The 25,544-nt window shown below is 37.5% G+C and overlaps 2 protein-coding genes across 3 annotated transcripts in view; one reads left to right on the top strand and one right to left on the bottom strand.

Annotated features, from left to right (window-relative positions):
- Nucleotides 1-18,126, top strand: part of LOC120430654 (protein windpipe) — a 62,228-nt gene extending 44,102 nt beyond the window's left edge. For both annotated transcript variants that reach the window (XM_052709345.1, XM_052709344.1), the window contains one exon: nt 14,874-18,126. In XM_052709345.1, the coding sequence (XP_052565305.1) occupies nt 14,898-16,910 (2,013 nt within the window). In that variant the 5' untranslated portion in view covers nt 14,874-14,897 and the 3' untranslated portion in view covers nt 16,911-18,126. The remainder of the gene's footprint in view (nt 1-14,873) is intronic.
- Nucleotides 18,127-21,315: 3,189 nt separating this feature from the next.
- On the bottom strand, nt 21,316-25,225 carry LOC120430655 (uncharacterized). The gene is made up of 5 exons (XM_039595761.2): nt 25,092-25,225; nt 24,201-24,383; nt 22,824-24,137; nt 22,500-22,759; nt 21,316-22,436 (listed from the first exon to the last, which is right to left on the bottom strand). Exons 2-5 carry the CDS (start codon nt 24,375-24,377, stop codon nt 21,410-21,412), a joined length of 2,778 nt encoding a protein of 925 aa, XP_039451695.1. The 5' UTR covers nt 24,378-24,383; nt 25,092-25,225; the 3' UTR covers nt 21,316-21,409.
- Between the last annotated feature and the right edge of the window lie 319 nt (nt 25,226-25,544).

Below are 25,544 nucleotides of genomic sequence, written 5' to 3'. Positions count from 1 at the left end.
AACAAAAACAAAAAAAAAAAAAAAAAAAAAAAAAAACAAAAAACAAAAAAAAAACAAAAAACAAAAAACAAAAAAAAAAACAAAAAACAAAAAACAAAAAACAAAAAACAAAAAACAAAAAACAAAAAACAAAAAACAAAAAACAAAAAACAAAAAACAAAAAACAAAAAACAAAAAACAAAAAACAAAAAACAAAAAAAAAAAACAAAAAACAAAAAACAAAAAACAAAAAAACAAAAAACAAAAAAAAAAAAAAAAAAACAAAAAACAAAAAACAAAAAACAAAAAACAAAAAACAAAAAACAAAAAACAAAAAACAAAAAACAAAAAACAAAAAACAAAAAACAAAAAACAAAAAACAAAAAACAAAAAACAAAAAACAAAAAACAAAAAAAAAAAAACAAAAAACAAAAAACAAAAAACAAAAAACAAAAAACAAAAAACAAAAAAAACAAAAAACAAAAAACAAAAAACAAAAAACAAAAAACAAAAAACAAAAAACAAAAAACAAAAAACAAAAAACAAAAAACAAAAAACAAAAAACAAAAAACAAAAAACAAAAAACAAAAAACAAAAAACAAAAAACAAAAAACAAAAAACAAAAAACAAAAAACAAAAAACAAAAAACAAAAAACAAAAAAAAAAAACAAAAAAAAAAAAACAAAAAACAAAAAACAAAAAACAAAAAACAAAAAACAAAAAACAAAAAACAAAAAACAAAAAACAAAAAACAAAAAAAAAAAAACAAAAAACAAAAAACAAAAAACAAAAAACAAAAAACAAAAAACAAAAAACAAAAAACAAAAAACAAAAAACAAAAAAAAAAAAAAAAAAAAAAAACAAAAAACAAAAAACAAAAAAACAAAAAACAAAAAAAACAAAAAACAAAAAACAAAAAAACAAAAAACAAAAAACAAAAAACAAAAAACAAAAAACAAAAAACAAAAAACAAAAAACAAAAAACAAAAAACAAAAAACAAAAAACAAAAAACAAAAAACAAAAAACAAAAAACAAAAAACAAAAAACAAAAAACAAAAAACAAAAAACAAAAAAAAAAACAAAAAACAAAAAACAAAAAACAAAAAAAAAAAAACAAAAAAAAAAAAACAAAAAACAAAAAACAAAAAACAAAAAACAAAAAACAAAAAACAAAAAACAAAAAACAAAAAACAAAAAACAAAAAACAAAAAACAAAAAACAAAAAACAAAAAACAAAAAACAAAAAACAAAAAACAAAAAACAAAAAACAAAAAACAAAAAACAAAAAACAAAAAACAAAAAACAAAAAACAAAAAACAAAAAAAAAAAAACAAAAAAAAAAAAACAAAAAACAAAAAACAAAAAACAAAAAAACAAAAAAAAAAAAAAAAAAAACAAAAAACAAAAAACAAAAAACAAAAAAAAAAAAACAAAAAACAAAAAACAAAAAACAAAAAACAAAAAACAAAAAACAAAAAACAAAAAACAAAAAACAAAAAACAAAAAACAAAAAACAAAAAACAAAAAACAAAAAACAAAAAACAAAAAACAAAAAACAAAAAACAAAAAACAAAAAAAAACAAAAAACAAAAAACAAAAAACAAAAAACAAAAAACAAAAAACAAAAAAAAAAAAACAAAAAACAAAAAACAAAAAACAAAAAACAAAAAACAAAAAACAAAAAACAAAAAAACAAAAAACAAAAAACAAAAAACAAAAAAACAAAAAACAAAAAACAAAAAACAAAAAACAAAAAACAAAAAACAAAAAACAAAAAACAAAAAACAAAAAACAAAAAAAAAAAAACAAAAAACAAAAAAAAAAAAACAAAAAACAAAAAACAAAAAACAAAAAACAAAAAACAAAAAAAAAAAAAAAAAAAACAAAAAACAAAAAACAAAAAACAAAAAACAAAAAACAAAAAACAAAAAACAAAAAACAAAAAACAAAAAACAAAAAACAAAAAACAAAAAACAAAAAACAAAAAACAAAAAACAAAAAACAAAAAACAAAAAACAAAAAACTAAAAACTAAAAACTAAAAACTAAAAACTAAAAACTAAAAACTAAAAACTAAAAACTAAAAACTAAAAACTAAAAACTAAAAACTAAAAAAAAAACAAAAAACAAAAAACAAAAAACAAAAAACAAAAAACAAAAAACAAAAAACAAAAAACAAAAAACAAAAAACAAAAAACAAAAAACAAAAAACACAAAACTAAAAACTAAAAACTAAAAACTAAAAACTAAAAACTAAAAACTAAAAACTAAAAACTAAAAACTAAAAACTAAAAACTAAAAACTAAAAACTAAAAACTAAAAACTAAAAACTAAAAACTAAAAACTAAAAACTAAAAACTAAAAACTAAAAACCAAAAACAAAAAACAAGAGTAACAAAAACCAAGAATAATTTGAAATTGAAATAAAATTGAAAAAAAATAAGAAAATTTGAAGCTGTTCATACATTTAAACAAATTGCATGAATCCTAAACAAATTTCTTTTAAAATAAGCTATCATAACCTGCCTTAATCTGCGTTAATACACTAGCAATCTAGCGAAAGTGAATAACGAGTATCAATTACCTCGTTTGGTCTACAGTTCAAATAAACCTAGCTCGGAATGCTTTAAGCTAAGGCCAATGCAAAAATGGCCTCTTCAAAAGCGATAAATTTATGTGTCCAATAAATCAATTTCACAAAGTGTACCGCTTTATGATTCAGCCAACCTGACCAGTTTACACTTTTAACTCTCGAGATTGAAGCGTTTACCAGGGGGAAACAGATTTCTGCTTTATGTTTTACATTTCCCAACAATCTGCTCACTTTCAAACGTATCCTCGGAATCTGCTCAAAGGTGCGAAATACAATTCCAAGTTGTCTGTTTTAAAGTAAAAAACCACAAAACAGAAATTTTCGCTTCGCAAAACCCCCACAGAGTTGCATCGACGACTTTTTTGCAGCGCACGGCATGATTTGTCTTAAAATGTACTGCCAACAGTCGATCACCTCCCCGAAAATAGCCGGTTTCGTGGGTGCGTACTTTGAACCGCCTTGCATGGGTGTGAAAAACTGCGCCCTGTCAAGTTGCATCCAAAGTGAAGCTGTGCAACCTTGGCGCCGCCAGTTTTTATTTTGTTCTCCGAAAGGTTGCGAAGAAAGGGAAATTTTTGTGTGGTTTTTTTGTGCAGGGTGGGATTTCATAATTTTAAAATTACCAACTTGATCACAAAGTTATATTTACGAGATTCTGGGAAATATAACTTAAAAAATATTAAATCATTACTTTTATTTTTTTTAAAATACTATTATTCAAATTACTGCTGAATTCAATTTGAAAGCACCCCAAACTTCAACCCTGCCCCACCCATCAATCGCTCACAGTCGGTGAACAGTCCAACGGTAAAAGTACACTGCAGAGCTGAAAATTCTTCGACCTGTCGGCGCTACCCACCACCACCACAGTTCAGACGATCGATCGACCATTGACCAACGGCCACTGACTGAACGAAAAGCGTATGATTTGAGGAAACAGTTCAAGGTCGTCGTTGGTCGGTTGTTGGGGTGACTCACGCCAGCATCCGACATCCTTGCTTTTTACTGCGATTTTTGTAGTCGACTTATTTCAAATTTAATTCAATATTCTAAAATTTTAAAGAGACTTAATTTTAAATAAATTCAGAGTTTCTAAAGGAGCAAAGTAAGATTTTCAAAATAAGTAGAACACCCCTCTAGAACAGCCGCCATTCATAACTTGGACGTTTCAAGTTCAAAGCACGGTTTGCTTGTAGTGGGTGTAAACACCGGGTTATGGATTGGTATTAATCATCATCGTTACACCGGCACTGTGAACCGCGGGAAGCATTTGTTTTTCTTTGAACGTTACAAAGATGTCTAACTATATAGTAGCGGAGAAAGGTTCAAGCCAGACACATGCGAATTGAATCAGCTTATTGCAGCTCAGCTTGGGATTGAGTCATCGTTTGTGGGGTTTCTTACGGGTTAAGAAAATTTTCTTCAAAAGATTTCTATTCAATTTTAAATGCATCTCGATAAGCCAACGTCAATTGTTTTGAGCAAATCAAAAGGAAAACCGACCGTTGACCTCCGCGTGGTGTCCTTAGCGACATATTTGGTCATTTTCCGCTACCATTGATTTTCTTCCGAGCCGTTTGTGACTGTCGACGACATTTCACACATTTAGTCACCTCGGAATTTCCTACCATTGACGGATAACTTAGGGTGACTCGATTAATTTGATAAAAACTTAAATTTGAATTTGATTAAGAAGTAATATGCCTGCTATGATAGCTGTCAGAAAAAAAAACCGATTGAGTAATTCTCGAGATTTTAGATTCTGATTTTTTTTATTCGAATGAAACTTTGTCAATGCATTCTCTATGTCAGAAGAAACAATTTTACATTATTTGATTTTTAATACAATTCTCCATACAAATTTGCGAGCTTGTCACACAAAATGGGAATGTGAATATTCCAAATTCTGTTTTTTAGGAAGGAATTTTCTGATCGACTCGTTGTTTTCGGCAAACTTATTTTTTTATGGTTAGGACTGTTCAGAAAATATGGGTACACTGAAAATATCACAGTTTATTTGTCTCATTTATTATCACTTAAACTTAATTTCCTAAAATATTGTTTTTTTCAGTATTGACATTTTTTTTGTTTTAGGAAATGAAAAGGACAAAAAAAGGAAATTAAATAAATGCTATCGTCGGAAACCCGGTTAACCCTGTACTGCCAAAATTTATTTTCTGAAATTATTATTTTTCTCGTGTTCAGGAGGTCATTTTGAGCAACTTTTATTCTACGAAAAACTGTACTTCTTTTGTTTTAGGTTTTTCTTGTTTCGTTTCTAGTATTTTAATTTGCTAAATTCTTGTTTAGTTTTGTTTGTTTTTTGGTAGTATTTGGCCTATCCTAGCTCCTCCTTTTATTACATTTAGCCTATTTTTTTTTTTTCATGTTTATACAACCATTTGGGTCTCGTGGCGCAGGGGTAGCGGCTTCGGCTGCCGATCCCGATGATGCTATGAGACGCGGGTTCGATTCCCGCCTTATCCACTGAGCTTCTATCGGATGGTGAAGTAAAACGTCGGTCCCGGTTTCTCCTGTCTCGTCAGAGGCGCTGGAGCAGAAATCCCACGTTAGAGGAAGGCCATGCCCCGGGGGGCGTAGTGCCACTAGTTTCGTTTTTTTTTTTTTTTACAACCATTTTTTATTATTTTGCTTGATTTTTACATGTCCTGCAATAGAATGGCACCATTATCATTTAAATTGTAAAAAATGCTAGAGGCATAGTCTGGGACAACAAAAATTACTGCAAACTTTTTTTTTACTTAAAATATAGGAAATGTTTGTAAAAAACACAGCGAAATTTGACCCCTAAAAAATTTACATTTAAAAAAAAAATATTGGAAAATCCCTTAAAACAAGTAAAACTTTTCAATTTCAATTCGGTTTTATTGGTGAATAATCAAGATACAATAAGTATCTTGAGGTACATAACAGAGTTTTGGAGATCCTTTCAGCTGTGTGTTACATCATAATCCATTTTGGAACAATTATTGCTTGTAAATAAAGGTGTCACCAAGAGTAAGAAAAATTAAAAAAAAACTTACTGAGATTGCAAGGGAAAGGGGATAGAAATAGAGAAAGCTTAGAACTAGATCACAGATTTTTATCCTTTATAGATGTGCTTGATCATCAGCTCCCCAAGGGCCAGGAATTGCTCCGCTTTGTTACGGCAGGTCCGAAACCGCGTCATCATCTCCCCTGCAAGAGCAATGAACTCTGGCAGGGTAAAGAGATCTTCCCCGGTAACTCCTTGCTGGGCCGCATTGCCGCTACCGGCAGCGACCACGCTGGCGAACGATCGCCCCCATCCAGGAGGGAACGCTGAGCTGTCCGCTGGAACCGTACGATGACCAGCTGCCGTCACGGTTACGCTCGTACTTCGCTGAGGAGGGTGGGGCGCTGCTGCTTTTTTCTTCCTCTTTTCCTGCTCCTCGAGGTAAACAAGTAAAATTTCCAACCCTAAAATTTTCTAAAATCTGGCAGGAGTTCTTCTTTCCAATGCTTTTTAAAGATCAAAAATTGTTGAAAAATGGATTTTTGGCGATTTTTTAAACCGAAGCCAGTCTAGAGGCTGAGTTGGGTTGTAAAGGGCTAACGATTTTTTTTCAGACGCATAATAAAATTAGTAATTTTTTTATAGCTTTCATCGTTTTCAAAAAGAAGGCACTTAACGGCATTTTTTTTTGTAAGTTCTTTTTTTTTACTTTTTTACAAGACTGCACTGTAATAAATAATTTTTAAAAAGCAGAAAAAAATTCCCGGAATTTTTCTTTAAGACATTGTTAATTGAACAACTGGTACTGAGATATTGTCTATAAATGTCTTTAATAATATGAATAGTCAGCTCCATTTGCAATATTAGAAAATTATACTGATGCGAAATTTTTTGCTCTGTTTAATGTTTTCAAAATAAGTAAGGTTAAATTATACTTTTTTGAACATTTCCAAATGTTAGGCTTGATTTAAAAATTTTGAAGTATATTTTTAGGCCGTTGCAAAACAGTCCAGACTCGATTATCTGAAGGCTTTAGAAAAATTTTACTTCGGATAATCGAATAAATTTTTTTTTCGCTGTCATATTTTTGGTTGTCGTACTTATGTATGACTCCTTAGCTACGCTAAAGTATTTAAGAATTTTTAAATCCAAGATTGCAGCCAAAATGATGGCAATGAAATATTGAAAAAATGCATTTTGCAAATTAATAGGCAATTACCCAAGCAGCACACTTTGTCAGATAAACGTATCTCCTAACTGGTTGTATAACCAATCCGCCTCGTTGTCACAACTTGTTCTACAACTCCTGTGAACTGGAAAAAGCGCACTTTTTTCTGTTGTATAACTTGTCACAAAAAGATGCAAGTTATCAGAGTAAGTTGTACAAATGTATTTGACAACACTGTGCCATCTAACAAGAGATTCAACGAAAAAAAGGGGCGTGGTTTACGGCTGTGCTGTCAAATCAAAGCGCACACTGGAAAGGAAAGTTAGCTTGAAAACAGCTATCTAACCGTCGACTAACTTACATGTAAACAAACGTTTCTTATTAGAATTTTAGTCAACGACGAAGCTAATTAAAAAAGTACGCTTGTTTCTGCAAGATTCTTTTAAAATAATTCGAAATTGAATTAAAAAAAAAGAAAAACAATCATGGCGCGCATGTGATTAGTGTGAAATTCCCTGCATGGAGAACTTTTAAATTTTCCTTTTTTGATGAACTTCCTCTGTCCCAAGATTCGATCCGATGACTTCGACGATTTGTTGTTATCTCCACGGCAGGTCCAGGCGCGCTTCCACATCTCTCCACGGGGCTTCATAGTAAACATGCTGGCCCAAGCGTCAATAAGAAGCTTGCTGTCTGTTTTGTTAGCTAAAGAACTTAATTCCAACGAAGGCTGTCATTGGAATTGAAGTTATATAAGTTTGTTTCAAATCAGTTTTTATAACTCCACTATATAACTTTGTTATAACTAACCGTTTCAACTGTCATTTCGATTACCGTACCACGGAGTAATATTGAAAATCGGTATGATTTTGATTTGTTGTTTTCTCTATCATAAACTCTATAAGCTGATAATTTTTGTAGCTTTTACCAGCGATATGTTCACAAATGAATCGGTCAACAATCAAAACTATTGCAATCTTCAATACATAAACATTTTTGAAACTCTAAATTCCTCATGTACAAATTTACACCACCTAACAACACGCAATGTCAAGTTGAATATGTATGTTGAGCATCAGTTATACAATCTATTCTCCGATAACATTTGTGTAACAAAGCGAGAAAACCTAAGGTTATTTATAGAATGGTTGGCCACGCCCATTTTTTAGAAGATGCCGTCACATGACAATGTTAGATAAGCAGTGAAACGAACAGTGCAATATTGTTTTTATTCAACAAACTGTTTTCGAGTAAAACATTGCAGATGAGGAAACAGCATCTTGGCATATCAGCATTTTGACGTTCAATTACAGCTCATAAAAAGTGTTTTCGAGTGAAATAAAGTGATAAATAGCTCAATAGGAAGTGAGCAAGTAAGTTTCTATCAAAAGTGTTCAAAAATAAATTGTTTTAATAGTGAAAATCAGCAAATTGGATGGAGTTAGGAGCGAGTGCATGTTGCCTATGTTGTGTGTAAAAGTTGGAAAAGAGTGAAGTTGAATGTGTTTTAACACTTGCATAGCACACATCTCATGAGTTACATAAGTCAGTTATACAAGTAGTGAAACAAACTGATATGTAACTAACGTTGACATTTTTTCTCGTATGTTGATCCAAAACAGCTGTCTAACTATTAATCAACAGTCGACAAGTTATGAGTGCTACTTGGGTAACCATTCAAATAAAACTTAAATAGGGTCGCAGAACTCAATTTTATGTTAAAAGTACACAGCCAAAAATCCGATGGTAAAATCGCATGCAAAAGCATGCACATCACCTTTGTGAGCAAAAGCATGTAATATTGTATGAGAAAACGTGTACACAAAAAGCATGTATGGAAGAAAAAAAAGATTATGCACACCCCCAAAAACAACATCAACCTAGAGAGAGTCATATACAGATTACCAAGTCCGCGCCCCAACCATCTCGGCTATTCCACCGTCTTGTAATTGATGTGTTCAACGCCGATGTACCAGTAGGTTTCCCGAACGTCGTATACTGAATTAATTGTATACGATGTATGGGGAACTTGCAGCTATATCGGTATTGATCCAAACAATTTCACAGCGGCGAGATAGCCGAGATGGTTGGGGCGCGGATTTAGTTATATGGATATGACTCTCACCAGATTGATGTTATTTTTGGGGGTGTGCATTATCTTTTTTTTTTCATCCGTACATGCTTTTTGTGTACATGTTTTCTCATTCTCATCACAAAGGTGATGTGCATGCTTTTGCATGCAATTTTACACAGATATGTTTTGCTGTGTAAGGATATCAAAAAATAAAAAATAAATTTTGTGATTCGATTTTACGAAGTACCATACAAACCTTCGGACAATCGAACTTCGGATAATCGATACATCGAAAAGTGTGTATGTACTGTATGGCCTTGCAATCAACTGGAACCATTTTTAATGTTCACATAAATGTCCTATTTGCATTTTCATCATAAAAAAAATAAATAAAAATTAAGATTACTAGCCATGCTTTCAATATTTGAAACAAAAAAGTATTTTAAATTGCATTATACACCTGTCCAGTTAATTTGCTCTAATTAGTTTTCAAAATATGTAAGTATTGACGAAAATTAAAAAAAAACTAAGTTGACTTTATAGCTGTCGGCCACCATTGCTAGTAACAACCACTAGTGTCTTCCTTTTTAACTACAAGGACTTCGCCGCCCTGGGCTCCTAAGTGTATGAAAGTATGGCACGGAGCGACAGCGCCGAATACCCATATTTACACAAAGAATTTTAGAGCGCCCGCCGCGGGATTCGACAAAATTTTATGTTCTGGAAAAGTTTCTGTGGCGCTGTACATCGGAATTTTCATAAAAAATCAAAACATGTTTAAACGAGCCACAATAAACGTTCAAAGGGTCATTCTTATTCAAAATTTACTGAACGTCCCGAAAAAAAATACTTTTAAAAACACGAGTAGTGTTACTACTCAAAAGCACTCGGTTGAGTTTTAAGGGTTAGGTTAAAGCTTCGAAAAACTGGACAAAATTATCAATTTTTCTAAAAAAAAGTTTTCATAAAATTCTGATAGCTTTTTATTTTTATGTTTTTGTTGCAACCTCAATATTGGCCAGAGTTGAGGGACATAAAATATGAATAATGTTTGCATCAAAGAAACAAATTTCAAACCTATTTTTTCACAAAAGAATCCAAAATCACCCCTGCCTATTTAGGTTGTGTGAGGGTTTCCAGAACCATCATAAAACCTCTAAGTTTTAAAATGTTACTAAGGTAGAACGGGGCAAAAGTACGCAAGTTTGTGAAACTTATTGGGAAACATCACTTTTTGGGCATTTTTGGGCAAAATTAGCAAGGGCCTGATTCAAACATGTTTAAAAAAAATCATTGAATATTGTTAAAATATCCAGAAAATAATCACTGCTAATTTAGGAAAAAAATAATTAAAATGTAAAATAAAAAAAATGAAATAAATATTGTTAAAGTACTGCAAAAAAGTAGTCACCCTGCCATCTTCCATGTTTTCTTCAACATGTACAGGAAGTGACCAAATGTCTGCGGGACTGTGGAAAATCCAACGGGTACCTGCCTGCCTGCCGGGTGATGAGCTGATAAAAGCCCTCCCCGCAAACACCACCAACCCTGAGTGTTGTTGACCATAATGGGCACCTGGTCTTCCAGACACTTTGGCGAAAGCCGTAACTCATCGAGATGGGGGAAACTGTTCGAATGTTTTACAGAAGACAAAATGCCACCATCTGCGGTTTTATTACTATCGCGCCGCCATTCAATTCGGCGAGTTTGGTAGACAACTCAATTGGAATAGCAACTGTCGCGACCAATCTTGGGGCTCGAAAGTTGATTGCCACCCAGGAACAAAGTGTAGTTTGACAAATTGCGGAAATCAATCACTTTAGCTGTTTAAAATTGATTTTAATTAATTAAAATCTTCCACGTGCCGTAATCTACCAGGTTGAACGTCAGCATCCCGACAATTAACCCCCAAGATCGTGGATCATCCTAGGGTCAAGCTCCGGTGGGACTGTTCAATTTGGCGTGATTGTCATAACAGCAAAAAAACCCGCAACTGCCCGGTTATTAGTCCGCCCTCCAAGGTTGCTCGTCAATCACGCTGCTTTCCTTATCGACAAGGTGCTCACGACAATCGGAGGCAGAGGTGTTCTGGTGTTGTTGTTCGAGTTCGAGTTCGAGTTTGGAGGTTCCTTCCGTGAGAGGTGTTGCTACTAATTTGCTCCACGAAGGTGTAAAAAGTCATTTACAGCAACATGACAAAGTGGCATGTCACGTATGCGGGATGGTGTGTTGTGCTTACTTGGAAGAAACTTGTAAAATCTGATCATCAAACGCGTGTTAGAGGTTTTGATTGGCTTGAGGGCAAATTAGTTCAGTTAGATAAATTAATCTCGTTTTTTTTCATTTCGAGACAAATCAACTTGTTTTGCCCTTTTAAAATGTAAGTTGTGATTCAAAAGGTTCACATAAATTGCTTATTTTAATTTTAAAATTGGTAAAAAGTTGTGCGTGCAATCTTGAAACAGTCCAGGCGTTGCAACACCCTTTCAACAGCAATACCCGTCTGCAATCCTACGTGTGTTTCGCGAACCACGCCAACCACAAGGACAAATCCTACAGGTTTCGTCTGCCGCAGATGTTTACATTCAACACTGATGGTTGTCAACTATCATCCTCACCGGCTATACTCAAACGAGCACCGCGGGCAGCACGCGCGTCCAACCGCGTTCGGATTGCCGAGCAGAGACTTCCCCCGCCCCCCATTTTATGATTATTACCATACATAACGATTATCCACTTCTGGCCCAATCAAAACAATAATAAACATTACAAGTGACCGCTGCTGCGCGGATCAACAGACCGAAGTTGTGTAGACATCACCGCCAGCCAGCAAAACAAACAAACACACGCCGTTGAATCTGCTCCAATTTTCAGATCTTGGACGTCCCACGAGAGCGTCGCGTCGCAACCTCCGGAGATTTTCGAGTCATAACTCAGGACCGATTATCGCGTTGCATCTGTCGCGATCTTGGCTTCTTAGTCGAGAACATCGAAAACAATAAGAAGACGAAAAAGATGCACTTTTGCGTTGGACTTGGCCGAGGCACAGTAGGGAGTTGGCTTGTGTCGTACAAGATCTACTTGTTATTAAAAGTGAGGAGGAGAGGCTGTTCGTTATGCTAATGTGTACTCGTTGCTACTCATCTGCCCATCGCGATCCATCATCAGTGAGTAGTGGCCTAAAGACCAGCATGACCACTGGCCGAGATACATGATGGATAGCGCGCGGAAGAGCCACTTGATACTTGAATACCACACGCCGGACATTTGGCGAGAGAGTGACCTTTTGTGGGGCACTTGGCTGCGTTTGTTGACAAACAGTTGGTTTTGTGATGTTTGGTCGCAGTGGTGGAGTGAGATGCAAATTAATTTGCCAAAACGAATCGCTTTCTTTGGAAATTGAACGCTAAGAATTTGTCAATTTTGGACGGTCGACTAAATTTTGGCTGATTTTTGCGTGACGTACTTTATGGATGAAGCCTAAGGTCGCTCAAGTTGGTGAAAAAAAAAAGTTTTCTTAAAATCGCAAATAACTCGGATCGTTTTGCGGTCTTGGACAAAATTGTTTGACATACATTTTTACATAAGAATTATACACATCTGATCTAACATATTTAACAACACCTTTTGGAGGAATTTTGAATTCTTTGCTTTTCCTCATAATTTTTTTCGAATTTTCCCATCAAAAATGTACCGTTCAATTGTGACCCTTGAACCGAAAGCATTGAGCCAGAGGGTATCCTTAAAGATTTTCCAAAGTTGTATAGTTTTTTTTTTTTTGAAAATATGGTGAATAAATAATTTTAAGCTGTAAAATAAAACAGCCTCCTACAGTTTAAATTTTGTTACAAAGTGTTTTTTTTTATTGCCCTCATTTTTCAACCCGAAATACTTCGTGATTTTTTTTGTTTCTACTCTTTTTGATAAAAATAGTTTCTAAATTTAAAAATTTAGCCCAACATTGAAAAATGTCCAACATAAGTTTTAAGTCAATAGCCAATTCCAAATGATAATTTCTCTGACATTTCGGTCATTCGATTTAGTTTGTATTTTTTTTATTATTCGGCTGAAACTTTTTTGGTGCCTTCGGTATGCCCAAAGAAGCCATTTTGCATCATTAGTTTGTCCATATAATTTTCCATAAATGATGTATGAAAATTCAAAAATATGGTGATTTTTAATTTCACTTTTTGTCACTAAAACTAGATTTGCAAAAAAACACATTTTTTTATCCGATTTAGGGGACATCAAATGCCAAATTTTCAGAGTGAGTTATGAATTTTTGAATCATTACTGTTTTTTTTTCCAAAACTCGAAATATTGGTTGCAAAAATGTTTCAACTTCAACAAAAAAAACATCATTTGTTGAGATTTATTTTTTATTTTTGAAAGGCTTGCGTTTGGTGCAATTTGTTAATCGTTATTTTAATAAATTTTAAAGAAATTTAAAAAATAAACACATTAATCTGTTCTGCGTTGTCTTTCTTTGCTGTTTTGAATATCGCTCTTTCAAATTTTTATTTTTAAATTTCGTATAGTAAATAAAAAAAACATGCTTACTTGCTATAACATGCTATAACTTTTTCGTAAAACATTGTAAAAGCTGCATCTTCAAAAATGAGTTCCAAAATGCCTGTTGAAAATTTTGAGGATTGTTTGAATAAAAAATCTATATTTAAAAAAACTTAAGAACAATTTGACAATTTATTATCTCAATTTTCGTGGGCATTTCACGGAATTTACCAAATTTTATGGAAAAGCGTGAATTTCGCGGATTACGCGGCTTCCGCGAAACCACAAAAAATCACTTTCCCTTATTATAACTTACAACTTTATCGAAGATCAAATCGATCCCTTCATAAGATATAGTTTTTCAAAAACGCACAGGACCATTTTGTATGTCCAGCCCGCAAAATTGTATGAAGACTTGTAAGGAAAGTCCAATGATAGGTACAAAATGGATTCATTTAACATTGGGCTGAACAACAAATCAAAAAATACATAATCGAAAATCTCTAAAAAAAAGTTGCTTGTTAATTATGCACACACACAGCACACAGCTCTGGTTGAGCTTTCTGCAACAAGATTTTTGTTACACACATTTTTGTATCTTCAAAACTACGGAAACTATTGCCATTTATTTTTTAATTATCTCCTTTATGACTGTCTACAAAATAATTTACAACAAAGAACGACTTTGTTTACACTCATATTGTTGCAAGATTGGGCCGGTAAGTTTGAGTTTGTAACCTTTCGCAACGTGTACAATGTTTCCATGATATGAATAAAGTCACTACAAAACACTACCTTCAATAAAAAAAGAGCAATCTGATGCAAAAATTATCCAGAAAAACACAAATTTCCCCACAAAATGCAAAACTTCACCGAAACGCCGGTCTTTCCCTCTTAATCAATCCATGCGTTTGCAGTAAAGTTACGACTTCGCGGAATGTGATGCTGCAATAGCTCTTGGCTTGGCACGAGAGTTCAGCCACTCAGTAATCAGTAAACCTTGCAACGATACGGCTGAATAAAAGTGCACGAGTGCTCGACGAACGGAAATCAAAATTGGGTTAGTGGTGCTGTTTTAATTGGTGCATTTTTGATATGGTTTATGGTATAATTGGAAACTTTAAATTATCACAAATTGTAGCTTAAGAAAAAGTTTTGATAGCAACTTTTCATGAAAAACCATCAAACCCACCGTGACGGCACTCTTTTTCTCCAAAACCAACCTTGTTCCCGATATGTCGCAAACTGATAAGTGGCACCGTGTGCGTTATGGCTTGTGCAATATTACTAAAATAAACACCTCCGCGCGATTTCCACCTTTAGTCATCGGCGGCACATGTCCCATCGGACCGGACAAGTGTGCTGATAAGGGCCAATCAAATTCCTACCCAGAATAGAGTTGGCGGTGGGTTTCGCGCGGCGGCCAGGAAGTCACCTTCCGCTTATTTTATTATTTTGAGATTCTGATTTTGAGTTTATTTCCGGCTTTAAGCGAAGGCTAACTTCATCAGTTGATCGTTATTGACTAAATTTTCATTCTTTGATTTTCCAGATCAAAACCTACAACACCCGCACGATGAGGCCGTCCCTGCTGGCGGCAGTGTTGCTGGTGCTGCTGAGTTCGGCATCCAGCTCGTCCACGTACAGCTGCCCACGGGGCTGCACGTGCAATGAAACAACGGTCGCGTGCACGAGCACCACCGGACTGCGCAGCCTGGACAAGTCCCTACCGGTGCAACAGTTGGTGCTGGCTGGGCTGGAACTGACCAAGATCCCGGCGCAGTTGGAAAACATCCGCAATGTGACGGAGCTGGATCTGAGCAACAATCACCTGTCCGAGGTTAACCACCTGGGCAAGCGGATACGAAGGCTTGATTTGAGCCAGAATCGGATCACGTCGGGCAAGCTGTCGAAGATCCCTCCGTTTGTGGAGTCACTGAACCTGACGCACAATGAGATCACCTATCTGCCGCTGCACCTGATGAAGCTGAAGAAGCTGCGCTCGATCGAGCTGGCGAACAACCCGATCAACTGCACGTGCGAAACGTTGCACATCCGGAACTGGCTCACGACGCGGCACGTGTGGTCCGATCAGCACATCAAGTGTAACGCGCCCCAGGAGTTCAAGGGTCGGCCATGGCTGCAGGTCAAGCAGGCTGACGTTTGCCACAGTGCGGCGGGGGGACGTGCCGGGGGTTACAATTGGGACGATTACGAGGACGAGAACGATCTGATGCTGGGCGATCAGGCTCAGGTTGATGACGGTGCAGTTGAGGAGGAGGAGGACGAGTTCCACAAGGATTATCTGCCGGTGGGAGAGAAGCACAAGAGTCAGGATCCGCCGATTGATATTCAGAACGACGATGATTTGGAGGAGGGTTCGGGAGCTGACGCGGGATCTGTAGATATTGGAGAGGCGGCACGAGTTACGGAACTTGGTGCTGGGGAGGGTTCCGGAGAGCGAAATGAAACCGTGAGAGTTGGTCAGATTCAGAACGCGGTAGTTGGGGCGGAAGATGAGGATGAAGGCAGTGGAAGTGGCGGTGGAATTCTGGTTCTTCCGGATCCGAGCATTTCCGTTGACGGAGGCAGCGAGGATGGGGAGAGTGAAGAGAAACCGTTGACTTCTCCGACGGGAGGTTTGGGCATCTTTGGCGTGGGTATTGAGGAAGAGACCACGGCAGGAGTTTCGACAGAAGAAACGGAAACTACCGGTGACGCAGCTGGTGCGAGAAAGGTTGCTACCAGCGAAACGACAAGTGGAACCGAGTCTGCTCCAGCGGAGGAAACGCGACTGGTGGATGAGCCAACTCGAGCTGATTCTGACAGTAAGAGTACTTACATCTTGCTGGCGATTCTTGGAATCATTCTGCTGTCTCTCATCCTACTGGTCATGTGCAAACGGAAACCGGAGACACGCAACCGTCGCAACAAGAGTGATCTTGAATCGGCCCGTGAAATGCAAGACATGGACAAGAGTCTACTCGGAAAACCGCTGGAGAAGAATGGTCACAACCCGCCGGAGCGGGTGCCCCTCATGAACGACCGCAACAAGTCGGACTTTGACAAGGTGTTCGACAAGCCTCCGACCAAACCTGAGCGAACCTCGCTCGACAAACCCTCGCTGGACAGCTTCAAGCCAGTCCCCGCAGATCGTAACAAGAGCAAAGACAGCTTGTACGAAAATGTGCCTCAAAACAACAACAACAACACGGTCCCGCTCCAGAACGGCAACGGAACCGTGCCCGTCCGGAACGGAGACCCGGCCGGAGTCCACCAGCCCAATCACCACGTGCCATCACAGGACGACGAAGTGTTCCTACCCCCGCCAGCCGCCAACGGCAACCCCAACCAGCTCTACCCCGATCCCCACCCCGAGTCGGTAGATTCACCCAAATCGAAGCGCTACAGCCCGATCTACGTGCCAACCTCGCCCAAATCCGACCGCTACTCGCCGGTCTACTCCCCCGAAACGGGCCGCGTCAAGATCAAGCTGACCGAAACGCCCAAACCCAAAACGCCCATCCTGGTGACGCGAAGTCGATCCCGGGCGGGCGAGTACATTACGACGCCGGATCAGAAGTTCTGATCCTACGACAACCACCGACGACCGATACGAAAGTGTACGCTGCGGATTCTGGTGCCGCAGCAACCACCCTCCTAGCGGCGGCCTAATCCGAACGTCGCGACAACGCTGTGACGTTCGTGACGCTGAGCACTAGTTTCTAATACGCCGTAAGATCCGCTTTTACGGCAAACACGTTAACGTATACATATATCGAACGGAGAACCTTATCGCGCCGTCGATAAGGCACCCCAAGAGAGAGTAATTCGAGTCAACCCTTTTTTTCGTGTAGATAACATCTGTTTGAAGAAGCGCGGAGAGCCTTTATCAGTTCTTTTTTTTTTTGCTAACATGTTACGAAACCGTCATGTGCGCTCAAACCCATTTAGGATAGCGTGAAAGGCTGAGTTTCACGTAGGAAAAAGTCATCATTAAGTGCACAAAATCATGGCAGACACGTGGAAAACCCGTCTGTGAAGCAAAAACAAACTGTCGCATGAACGCATGTCAGGAAGATTAAGGTACCATATAAAAGTATGTTTGAGAACAAAATAAGTAAAAAAAACCCACAGTTGTGATAGTCAGGTCGGATGGGGCGCGCCAACATCAAGAGTGTTAAGCATTAGGTGTAAATTGTAAAACGTTCCTCCCCCCTCACCCCCGTTCCAACCTCTTCTTTCAGTTCATCCTAACATGATTTGGCTTACCTATTTTTAGGGGCGCGTGCGCGCATGCTTCAGCAAACTTTCTAGCCAACAATAGTAGGTAGTTTAAGAATACCAAAATCACAGGAATGTAAATATTATATTATTGTGCAAGATACGAACAACAACCTAAAACAACCAACTATTTTTTGCTCGCGTGTAATTTTACGAGTCACAGTCAAACCAATTCAATTCAAAAGTGCTTAGCTAGTTTGCGAGAGACAAAATCATATCAAGCCAACGTGTTTTTCTTTTGTTCTGGTAGGAAAAATAAATTTAGCAACGAATAAAGTCAAGTGGCTGCCTTATGAGAAATTTACATGGAAATCTAACACCTAGAAAACAAGCAATTTGTAAGAAGGTAATGTAGGAGATAACAATTAACAAAGTAGGCACTTTCTGCGAAATTTAATTGTTTCAGAAGAAACCCTAGAACTACAGAAGATTGTTAAGTTTTAATAATTTAACGAGAGAAAAATGCTAAATGTATGTATTTAAATTTTAAATAAATTATACTAGAAGTAAACAACATCGTACATTGTGGTTGTATTGTTTCTTGAAATCCGAAATTTATGTCCCTCAAAATAGTAGTTTATGCAAAAAATTGCAAAAAGCTGATTTTTTCAGCACGTGTCGTATATTTATCGAACTAGGTTTACCGAGTTGGATAAATACGACGAATGCTGAAAAGATCATGTTTTGCAACAAGTTGCTTACAACATTTTTTGAAATTCCGAAAAACGCTTTTTGAATTAAATTTTAAGTCGAATTTTCATGTATTTTGTCAATAAATCGTTTAAATCAAAAAAATGTTGAAAAGTGTTACTTTTCGAAACAAGTGCTGAAAAGTTCAACTTTTCAGCACCCATTTCTGTGCTGAAAAGTAGAACTTTTCAGCATTTATTTTGAAAAGTGTTGCTATTCGATTCTGTTATTTTTGGTACAGAAAAGTAGGCTTTTTCGTCGTTCAAGAATGATAGGAAAAGTAAGTAGTTTCACGTTTCACTTTTTACCCTTTTCCTCTAACAACGATGGCTTCCACCCTTTTACCAAGTTCACCAAATAATATAAATCTGGTACCTTTTAAAAGGTTAACGACGAGTAAAACAAGGAAACTAATGACTTTGTGTGGAACGTCGATTAAATTTGTTCAAAGCAACTGATTTTTTTCCGTGCTTCCAACAGCTTTCTCTACTCCTCCAAAGGTGGCGTTTTGATGTTTGTGCTATGAAATTATGAGAAAGATTTCAATGCACATGAGCGGTGTTGTTAAACTGATAATTTCGGAGGATTTTATTGAAATGTTTCATCGGTAAGTTTTATCATGTAATGTCGGTAAAAAGTTAGAGTGGAAATTACCTTTTTTGAAAAATGTCAGCCGTGTGACACTAAATCTGTGCTATGAAATGTTTCAAAAATCTACAGAAATTATTCGTTTTTTTTTGTGTGAGAAATTATATGTTGCATTCAGATATAAGCCGTGTTGTTAAACATACAATTTTGGTAGATTTTTTGGAAACATTTCATCGCACAAATTTCATGGCACTTGTCAGGCTGACGTTTGGCGAAGAAAAAATGTCAATCCCCTCAAACATTTCACCGACATGACATGAGAAAGCTTACCGATGAAACGTTTCAAAGAAATCCACCAAAATTGTAGGTTTAACAATATTGTTATTTACAACAATGGATAAAAAAGGATAAAAAATTGGCCTTCGAAATATTTCCTATACATTTGACTCTGTATTGCATGCAAGTCACTTAACTAAAGATCGGAAAGGATTATGAAACCTGTTTTGGTAAGTTTAAATCCCAATGATTTTTACGATTTTTTTTATCATTTTGGTATTCCTATTCAAGAAGAAATAAACTAAACAAAAATCGAATGAAGTAGGACTAGGTAATGTTTTGAAGTATAGTATCTTCAAGCTTAAGAGCGAGTCCACGAGCAAAGCATACCCATCTCGCATCGACCTCACCAATCTGCCTGAAATTTTCAGGGGTTGTTTGTACATATGAAACTAGCATCTGGCCAAAATATGAGCACTCTAGGTCAACGGGAAGTGGGGCAAATCGGGACACAATGTTTAAAGGTTCAAAAACGTCAACAATCTTAAAAAGGCTGTAACTTTGGCAAAATTCAATTTAATTCCAAAATTCAAAATGCATCTGAAAGGACTTAAAAAATGCAACAAAATGCAGGAAGAAGCATCCCAATTGGTTAAATCTAAAGGGAGTTATTGGCATTTTAGTGAAAAAAAGCATAATTTTCAAACTCAAATAAAAAAGTGTTCCATCCAGATATCAACTCGCTTCGACCTGCAGCTTGTAGGGGACATCCGGGACTACCATCTGAGACTGAGAACGCTTTGGGTAAGGCAGTTTAACATATTAAATAGACACTTTTACTTTTAGTGAATTTTTTGGTTGTAAATTTTTGCTCGGGGGACCCCTTAGATCAAATTTTCCGGTGATAATTTTGTCATATTCGTGTTCCTGAGACAATTTCACAATAGAAACATACACAAAAATGTTTATTTTCATCCATTTTAACCCTTTAAAAAATGAAAGTAAAAAAAAATTAAGAAGCTGCTTTTTTCTGGTGTCATCTAGTATCCTTGGAAACGAACTTGATTTTCAATAAATGTGAATCGAAGATTTTTTTTAACATTCATTTTTTAAAGGGTTAGAATGGATCAAAATAAACATTTTTATGCATGTTTCTATTGTGAAATTGTCTCAGGAACACGAATATGATGAAATTATCACCAGAAAATGGGATCTAAGGGGTCACCCGAGCAAAAATTTACAACCAAAAAATTCACTAAAAGTAAAAGTGTCTATTTAATATGTTAAACTGCCTTACCCAAAGCGTTCTCATTCTCAGATGGTAGTCAGATGTCCCCTACAAGCTGCAGGTCGAACCGAGTTGATATCTGGATGGAACACTTTTTTATTTGAGTTTGAAAATTATGTTTTTTTTTCACTAAAATTCCAATAACTCCCTTTAGATTTAACCAATTGGGATGCTTCTTCCTGCATTTTGTTGCATTTTTTAAGTCCTTTCAGATGCATTTTGAATTTTGGAATTAAATTGAATTTTGCCAAAGTTACAGCCTTTTTAAGATTTTTGACGTTTTTGAACCTTTAATCATTGTGTCCCGATTTGCCCCACTTCCCGTTGACCTAGAGTGCTCATATTTTGGCCAGATGCTAGTTTCATATGTACAAACAACCCCTGAAAATTTCAGGCAGATTGGTGAGGTCCAAACGACGTCCCACAATAAGGGGTATGCCCTGTTCGTGGACTCGCTCTTAATAATGTAAATTGGCCAATGTGGATTTATAAATTAATTCAATTCTTTATTATTCTATATTCGAAATTCGGTATTTGACATTTCCGTTCGTGTTTGGGAAGCGCTCATTTTACTTGAAAAATTAAAGCATTTTGAAAACATTCAACAACTTTGAACTGTTTCAATAGTCATCGAATTTGGCATTGTTGAAAGTTTTATTGAAAATTGCTGAATAAATTTCGAATCGAATGGAACAGGCATCGTGCTAATTCGATTTTTTGGAAGGAAGATATAAGCATTTGAATTCTGACTTAATAATTCAGGTCCATTGGCCTGGATTTTTTTTTTTTTTGCAATGACACTCCAGTACTTCAAGTAAGACGCAGTCAAATATGTAAAAAAAAAAATAAACAAGTGCTTGGCTTTCCTGCTTGATCAAAAGTCCACTTCTCACTTTATCAGTCAACTATTTTATTATTCAATTGTGTTCCAAGCATAAATAACCTCCCTAAACGCTACATTATCACGTGGGCTTCGGCCTCATCGGAATAACTTCAATACTGCCATCACTGGAACTGTTGCCCTGTCCTTCCCCTTCATCCACGATCAGCGGTCTCTGAACGTCCTCTACCGTTACCACAGCAAACTCCAGCTCAAGGTCGTCCTGCCCCAACTCTTTCGGTGGATCCGACTTGAAGTAGTCCTCGACGACCACAATCTCCGATGGTGCATCGGGCATCTTTGGAGCAGGTCTCGCCGGCAGCGGTGGTCGATCCTGGCCGCCCTTGAAGCTGGCCATGTGCTTTATCCGACGTTTCGCGTATGGACTGGTATCTTGCTGTTCAAAGTCTGTGATCTCTTCGATACTTCCGTTGGGGTTGATGTGCTGCAGGGGTTTGACTTTGCGCTTTGCGTACGGACTGTTTTCGTAGCTACGATCGTTGAAGTTCTGGAGGTGATCGGGGTTTCGGGTTGACTGTACGGAACTGCTTGGTTCATACACTGAGACCGTTACGGAGCGATTCGATGGTTGTTGGCTTACGGACGACGAGGTACGATCTATTCCCAGAATGTCTGTGGAGTGGTAGTGAAGTTCTTCCCCAGTTGGAGTGGACGATCGCTGGAGAGCAGCTGTTTGGGATGCGCGTGACCCCGAAGGTGAAACGTGAACATTTGCCACCACGACTCTGTTCGAGCTTCTGGGACTTTGGTAAATGGCCGTACTCTCCCTGTTCAGCGTATCACTGGGTTCCTGATAAATCGTACCCCGAACCGACAGGACATTCTCACTTCTCGAGCGATTACTCGGTCGCAACTCCGCCTGATCATCGTCTGCTTCGGTGTCCGCTCGAACGTCCCCGGTCGATTGACGCTGCTTTCGCTTCTTGCGGCGCTTTCCCCGCAGAACCAGTTCGTCCAGCGAGGCAAACGAAGCGGCGTCCAGCTTGGGCAGCAGGATCGCGTCCTCGTACGCCGGTGGGCGTGATTCGCGCATGTCCGGAGCGTTCAGCTGGGCTTGCTGGCGCAGACGGATCTGGTTTTCGCGAGCACTGGACGGGAAATATGAAAAGTTTTAAGATGCGAATTGGCTTTCAGGTAAATCGTTTACTCACATTTCTCGCAGCTCCTGAATGTTGTCCTGACGCTCCCGTTCTGCAGCCATCTTTCTCCTTGAATCGATGAACCTCCGAATCGACGAGTACAGGCAGAAAAATCCAAAAAACGCCAGTATGGCCAACATAAAGTACGTCCATATCCGTTCGGTGGTACCCATCATATCCTGCGGATACCAAACAGATCTGCAGGCCGCCTCCCAGGTGGCCCCAAAGAAGTCGTCCGGACTGATGCAACGTAGGTCTTTTCGGTTGTTAACCTGGGAAAAAAAAGATGTTTGGTGATTGATAGTTTGATAGATTTTGAGGTTCTGCAGTTCTGACCCGCTGCGGTTGGTCGACCAAAAACTGGAAAAACTCTTGGAACCCTGCGCTTCGGCAATCACAACGCCAAGGATTATCGCCTAGCCAAATTTCACTTAAATATGGGGTGTGGTCGAAAAATTCTACCCGGAATGTGGTAGTGAACCGGTTTCCGGACAGGTTGATCCTCAAAAGGTTAGGCAGTCCGATGAAGGTGGTGTTCCTGATGGTAGTCAACCGACACATGCTGAGATCTAGCGTTTGCAGCGAATCCGACGCAATGTTCTGGGGCTCTTCCGCAAGCAGGTTATTCGAGAGATCTAGATCTATGAGAGCTGGCATCGCACCCAGGGCATCGGGATCAATGTTGAGAATCTCGCAGGAGCTCACGTTGAGGTGAGCTAGGGAGGTGGCGACTAGGCGTTGGAGTCGTGCGATGAAATTCCGGCTCAGGTTGATGTGGGTAAGCATTACATTTTCCTTGAAGGTCTTTCCGTCGATTCGTGGAATCATGTTAAAGGAAAGATCTAAACTTTTCAAGTGTTCCAGCTGGCGGAAGGTATCACTTTGTACCAATCCAATGGAGTTGGAGGAAATATCGATGTTTTCCAGCAGTGGATTTGCAGCGAAGCTGTCCCTCGTGAGATGTCTTATCATATTTCCTCTTAGAACAGCAGTCATCAGATTTGGAAATCCCCCCAAATCAATCGAATCCATGTTACAGTTCGACAAGTTGATCCGCTTCAAGCTCAAAGAAGTTACGTTGCCATTACTCGACAAAGATAACCTGGAGTTCCTCGCCAAATTGACGTACGTCAATGACTCCAACCCACTAAATACCGTCGGTTGCAGCGAGACCAGCTTACAGTTGCTCAAATCCAGCGTTTTCAGGCCCATTGACCTTATATCCGACATGCCGTGCATGGGATTCCCGTTCAGTTTCAAGTGCTCCAAAGCTGGCAATCCCTGGATAACCTCCTTGCCGGCAATCTTCGTAATCTTGCAGTTGCCCAAATCCAAATATTTCAACGACAAACTCAACAGAACCAGCGAAGGATCGTTGCTCGAAAAACTTGTAAAATGATTCTCTGCCAAGCTCAACTCTTCCAGCGAAGGAACCGTCTGGAGTAACTCATTCGGGTAGATATTTGCCCAGCTGGAGATGTTATTCTTGGCCAGATTCAGCTGCTTCAGTGAACCAAGCCCACTGAACGATCCAGGAGGTAGAGTAGCGATCAAATTCGATGACATGTCCAGATAGCGAAGATTTGAAAACTGTGCCAATTGAGACGGAACGTAGGTGAAGCCATTATCCGATAGGTCGAGAATTTGAACCTGGAAAGTAATCAAAATTTAGAATTTTTACAGCCAATTCAGGAAATCTACAAATGAACATACGTTAACGTCGGGAAAATGGGGCAACTCGGTGAGGGCTAAGCCAGAACAGTCCACGAAAAAGTTTCCACTTTCGAAGCCGCAATGGCACTCTTCCGGGCAGAATTCCTCCGCGGCGGAACTGGTCGTGATTAACGTGGCAAGGGCCAGGAAGAGTGCGATGGTTGGACTGAGGACCATTGTGTGCTGTGGATGTATTTATATTGTATTTTTTTTTTGAGAGACATTTGAAAAGTTTAAAAATATGTAAAACTTGTTTTGACAAAGTGAAATCTTTAGTGTTTTAAAATCAATATGTTGTTATTTTAATAACCCATTTGTAAAAAAAATAACAGCCATGTTAGGTAATTTTAATACTACTTAAATTTAAAATTCGTTTTTTAGTGAGATTATATAGCACTTTTTGTCAACAAAACAAACCAAACATGACGAAATGTGTAACGTGAAATTCTTCGGAAATCCCTTTTTTGGCACCGTAACGCCTAAGGCGCTATTTTCATCACTATGAATCATCCAGCGAAACGCCAGCTCCAAGTCGCACACACACCTTGCATCAGGAAAACTTTTTGCTTGCACACTGATACCTACTGCGACGCATCGCAACGCTACGAGCGTGATAAGATAAAGATTATCTCTAAACAATTTCACTTCCTTCGGCTTCCAGGTTTATTTGTCCGTTCCAATTTCCAATGTCCAGTTGGTCGATTATGGGTGAATTACGAAACTCGTTACCACATATTTTAAATTCTTTAAACATTTTCAAGCAATTTCATTAATTTTCTAATCAAAGTTATCAGAATAGATCTTTTTATCTTGTTCTTTTTTTTTACTGAACAAGTCATACTGTCAAATAACTTAAAAAACTTCATAAATATCTTAAAACACATTGCATACTTTTTGTAAGCTCTCCTTTTTACACAAAATCCATCTTTTGCAACGTAATTTAACAAATTATTTGCACTTTTCAAACTATTCGCAATCCGATCTGACCGATTCGAACAAAAAACAGGTGACAACTGGGACACGGCTAGGGCAGTACTAAATCGATAACACCCGTAACGCAACCCACTCATATCGTGCGCCCCGGGTCTTATCAGCCGGGTTCCACCCTGATAAGATGAGGCTTCAGCAGTGCATACGTAGCGATTTCACGAAATTTACTGCAGGGGAAAGGGGGGTTACTTGTGTTAGAATTAATGTGAATAAAAAAATAAGTTACAATGCATCTTAAATCTTCTTAAAGAAGAGTCGATGCCTCCAGGGATGGAATAATCGCAAAAAAATCAATTTCGCTAGCGAACTTTCTTCACCCGCGAAAGAGATAGGAGGCAAATTACGTAAAAGAAA

The sequence above is a fragment of the Culex pipiens genome, chromosome 3 (assembly GCF_016801865.2).
Source record: "Culex pipiens pallens isolate TS chromosome 3, TS_CPP_V2, whole genome shotgun sequence".
Taxonomy (NCBI): domain Eukaryota; kingdom Metazoa; phylum Arthropoda; class Insecta; order Diptera; family Culicidae; genus Culex; species Culex pipiens.
The sequence above is the reverse complement of the archived record's forward strand: the minus strand, read 5'-3'. Positions and strand labels throughout refer to the sequence as shown.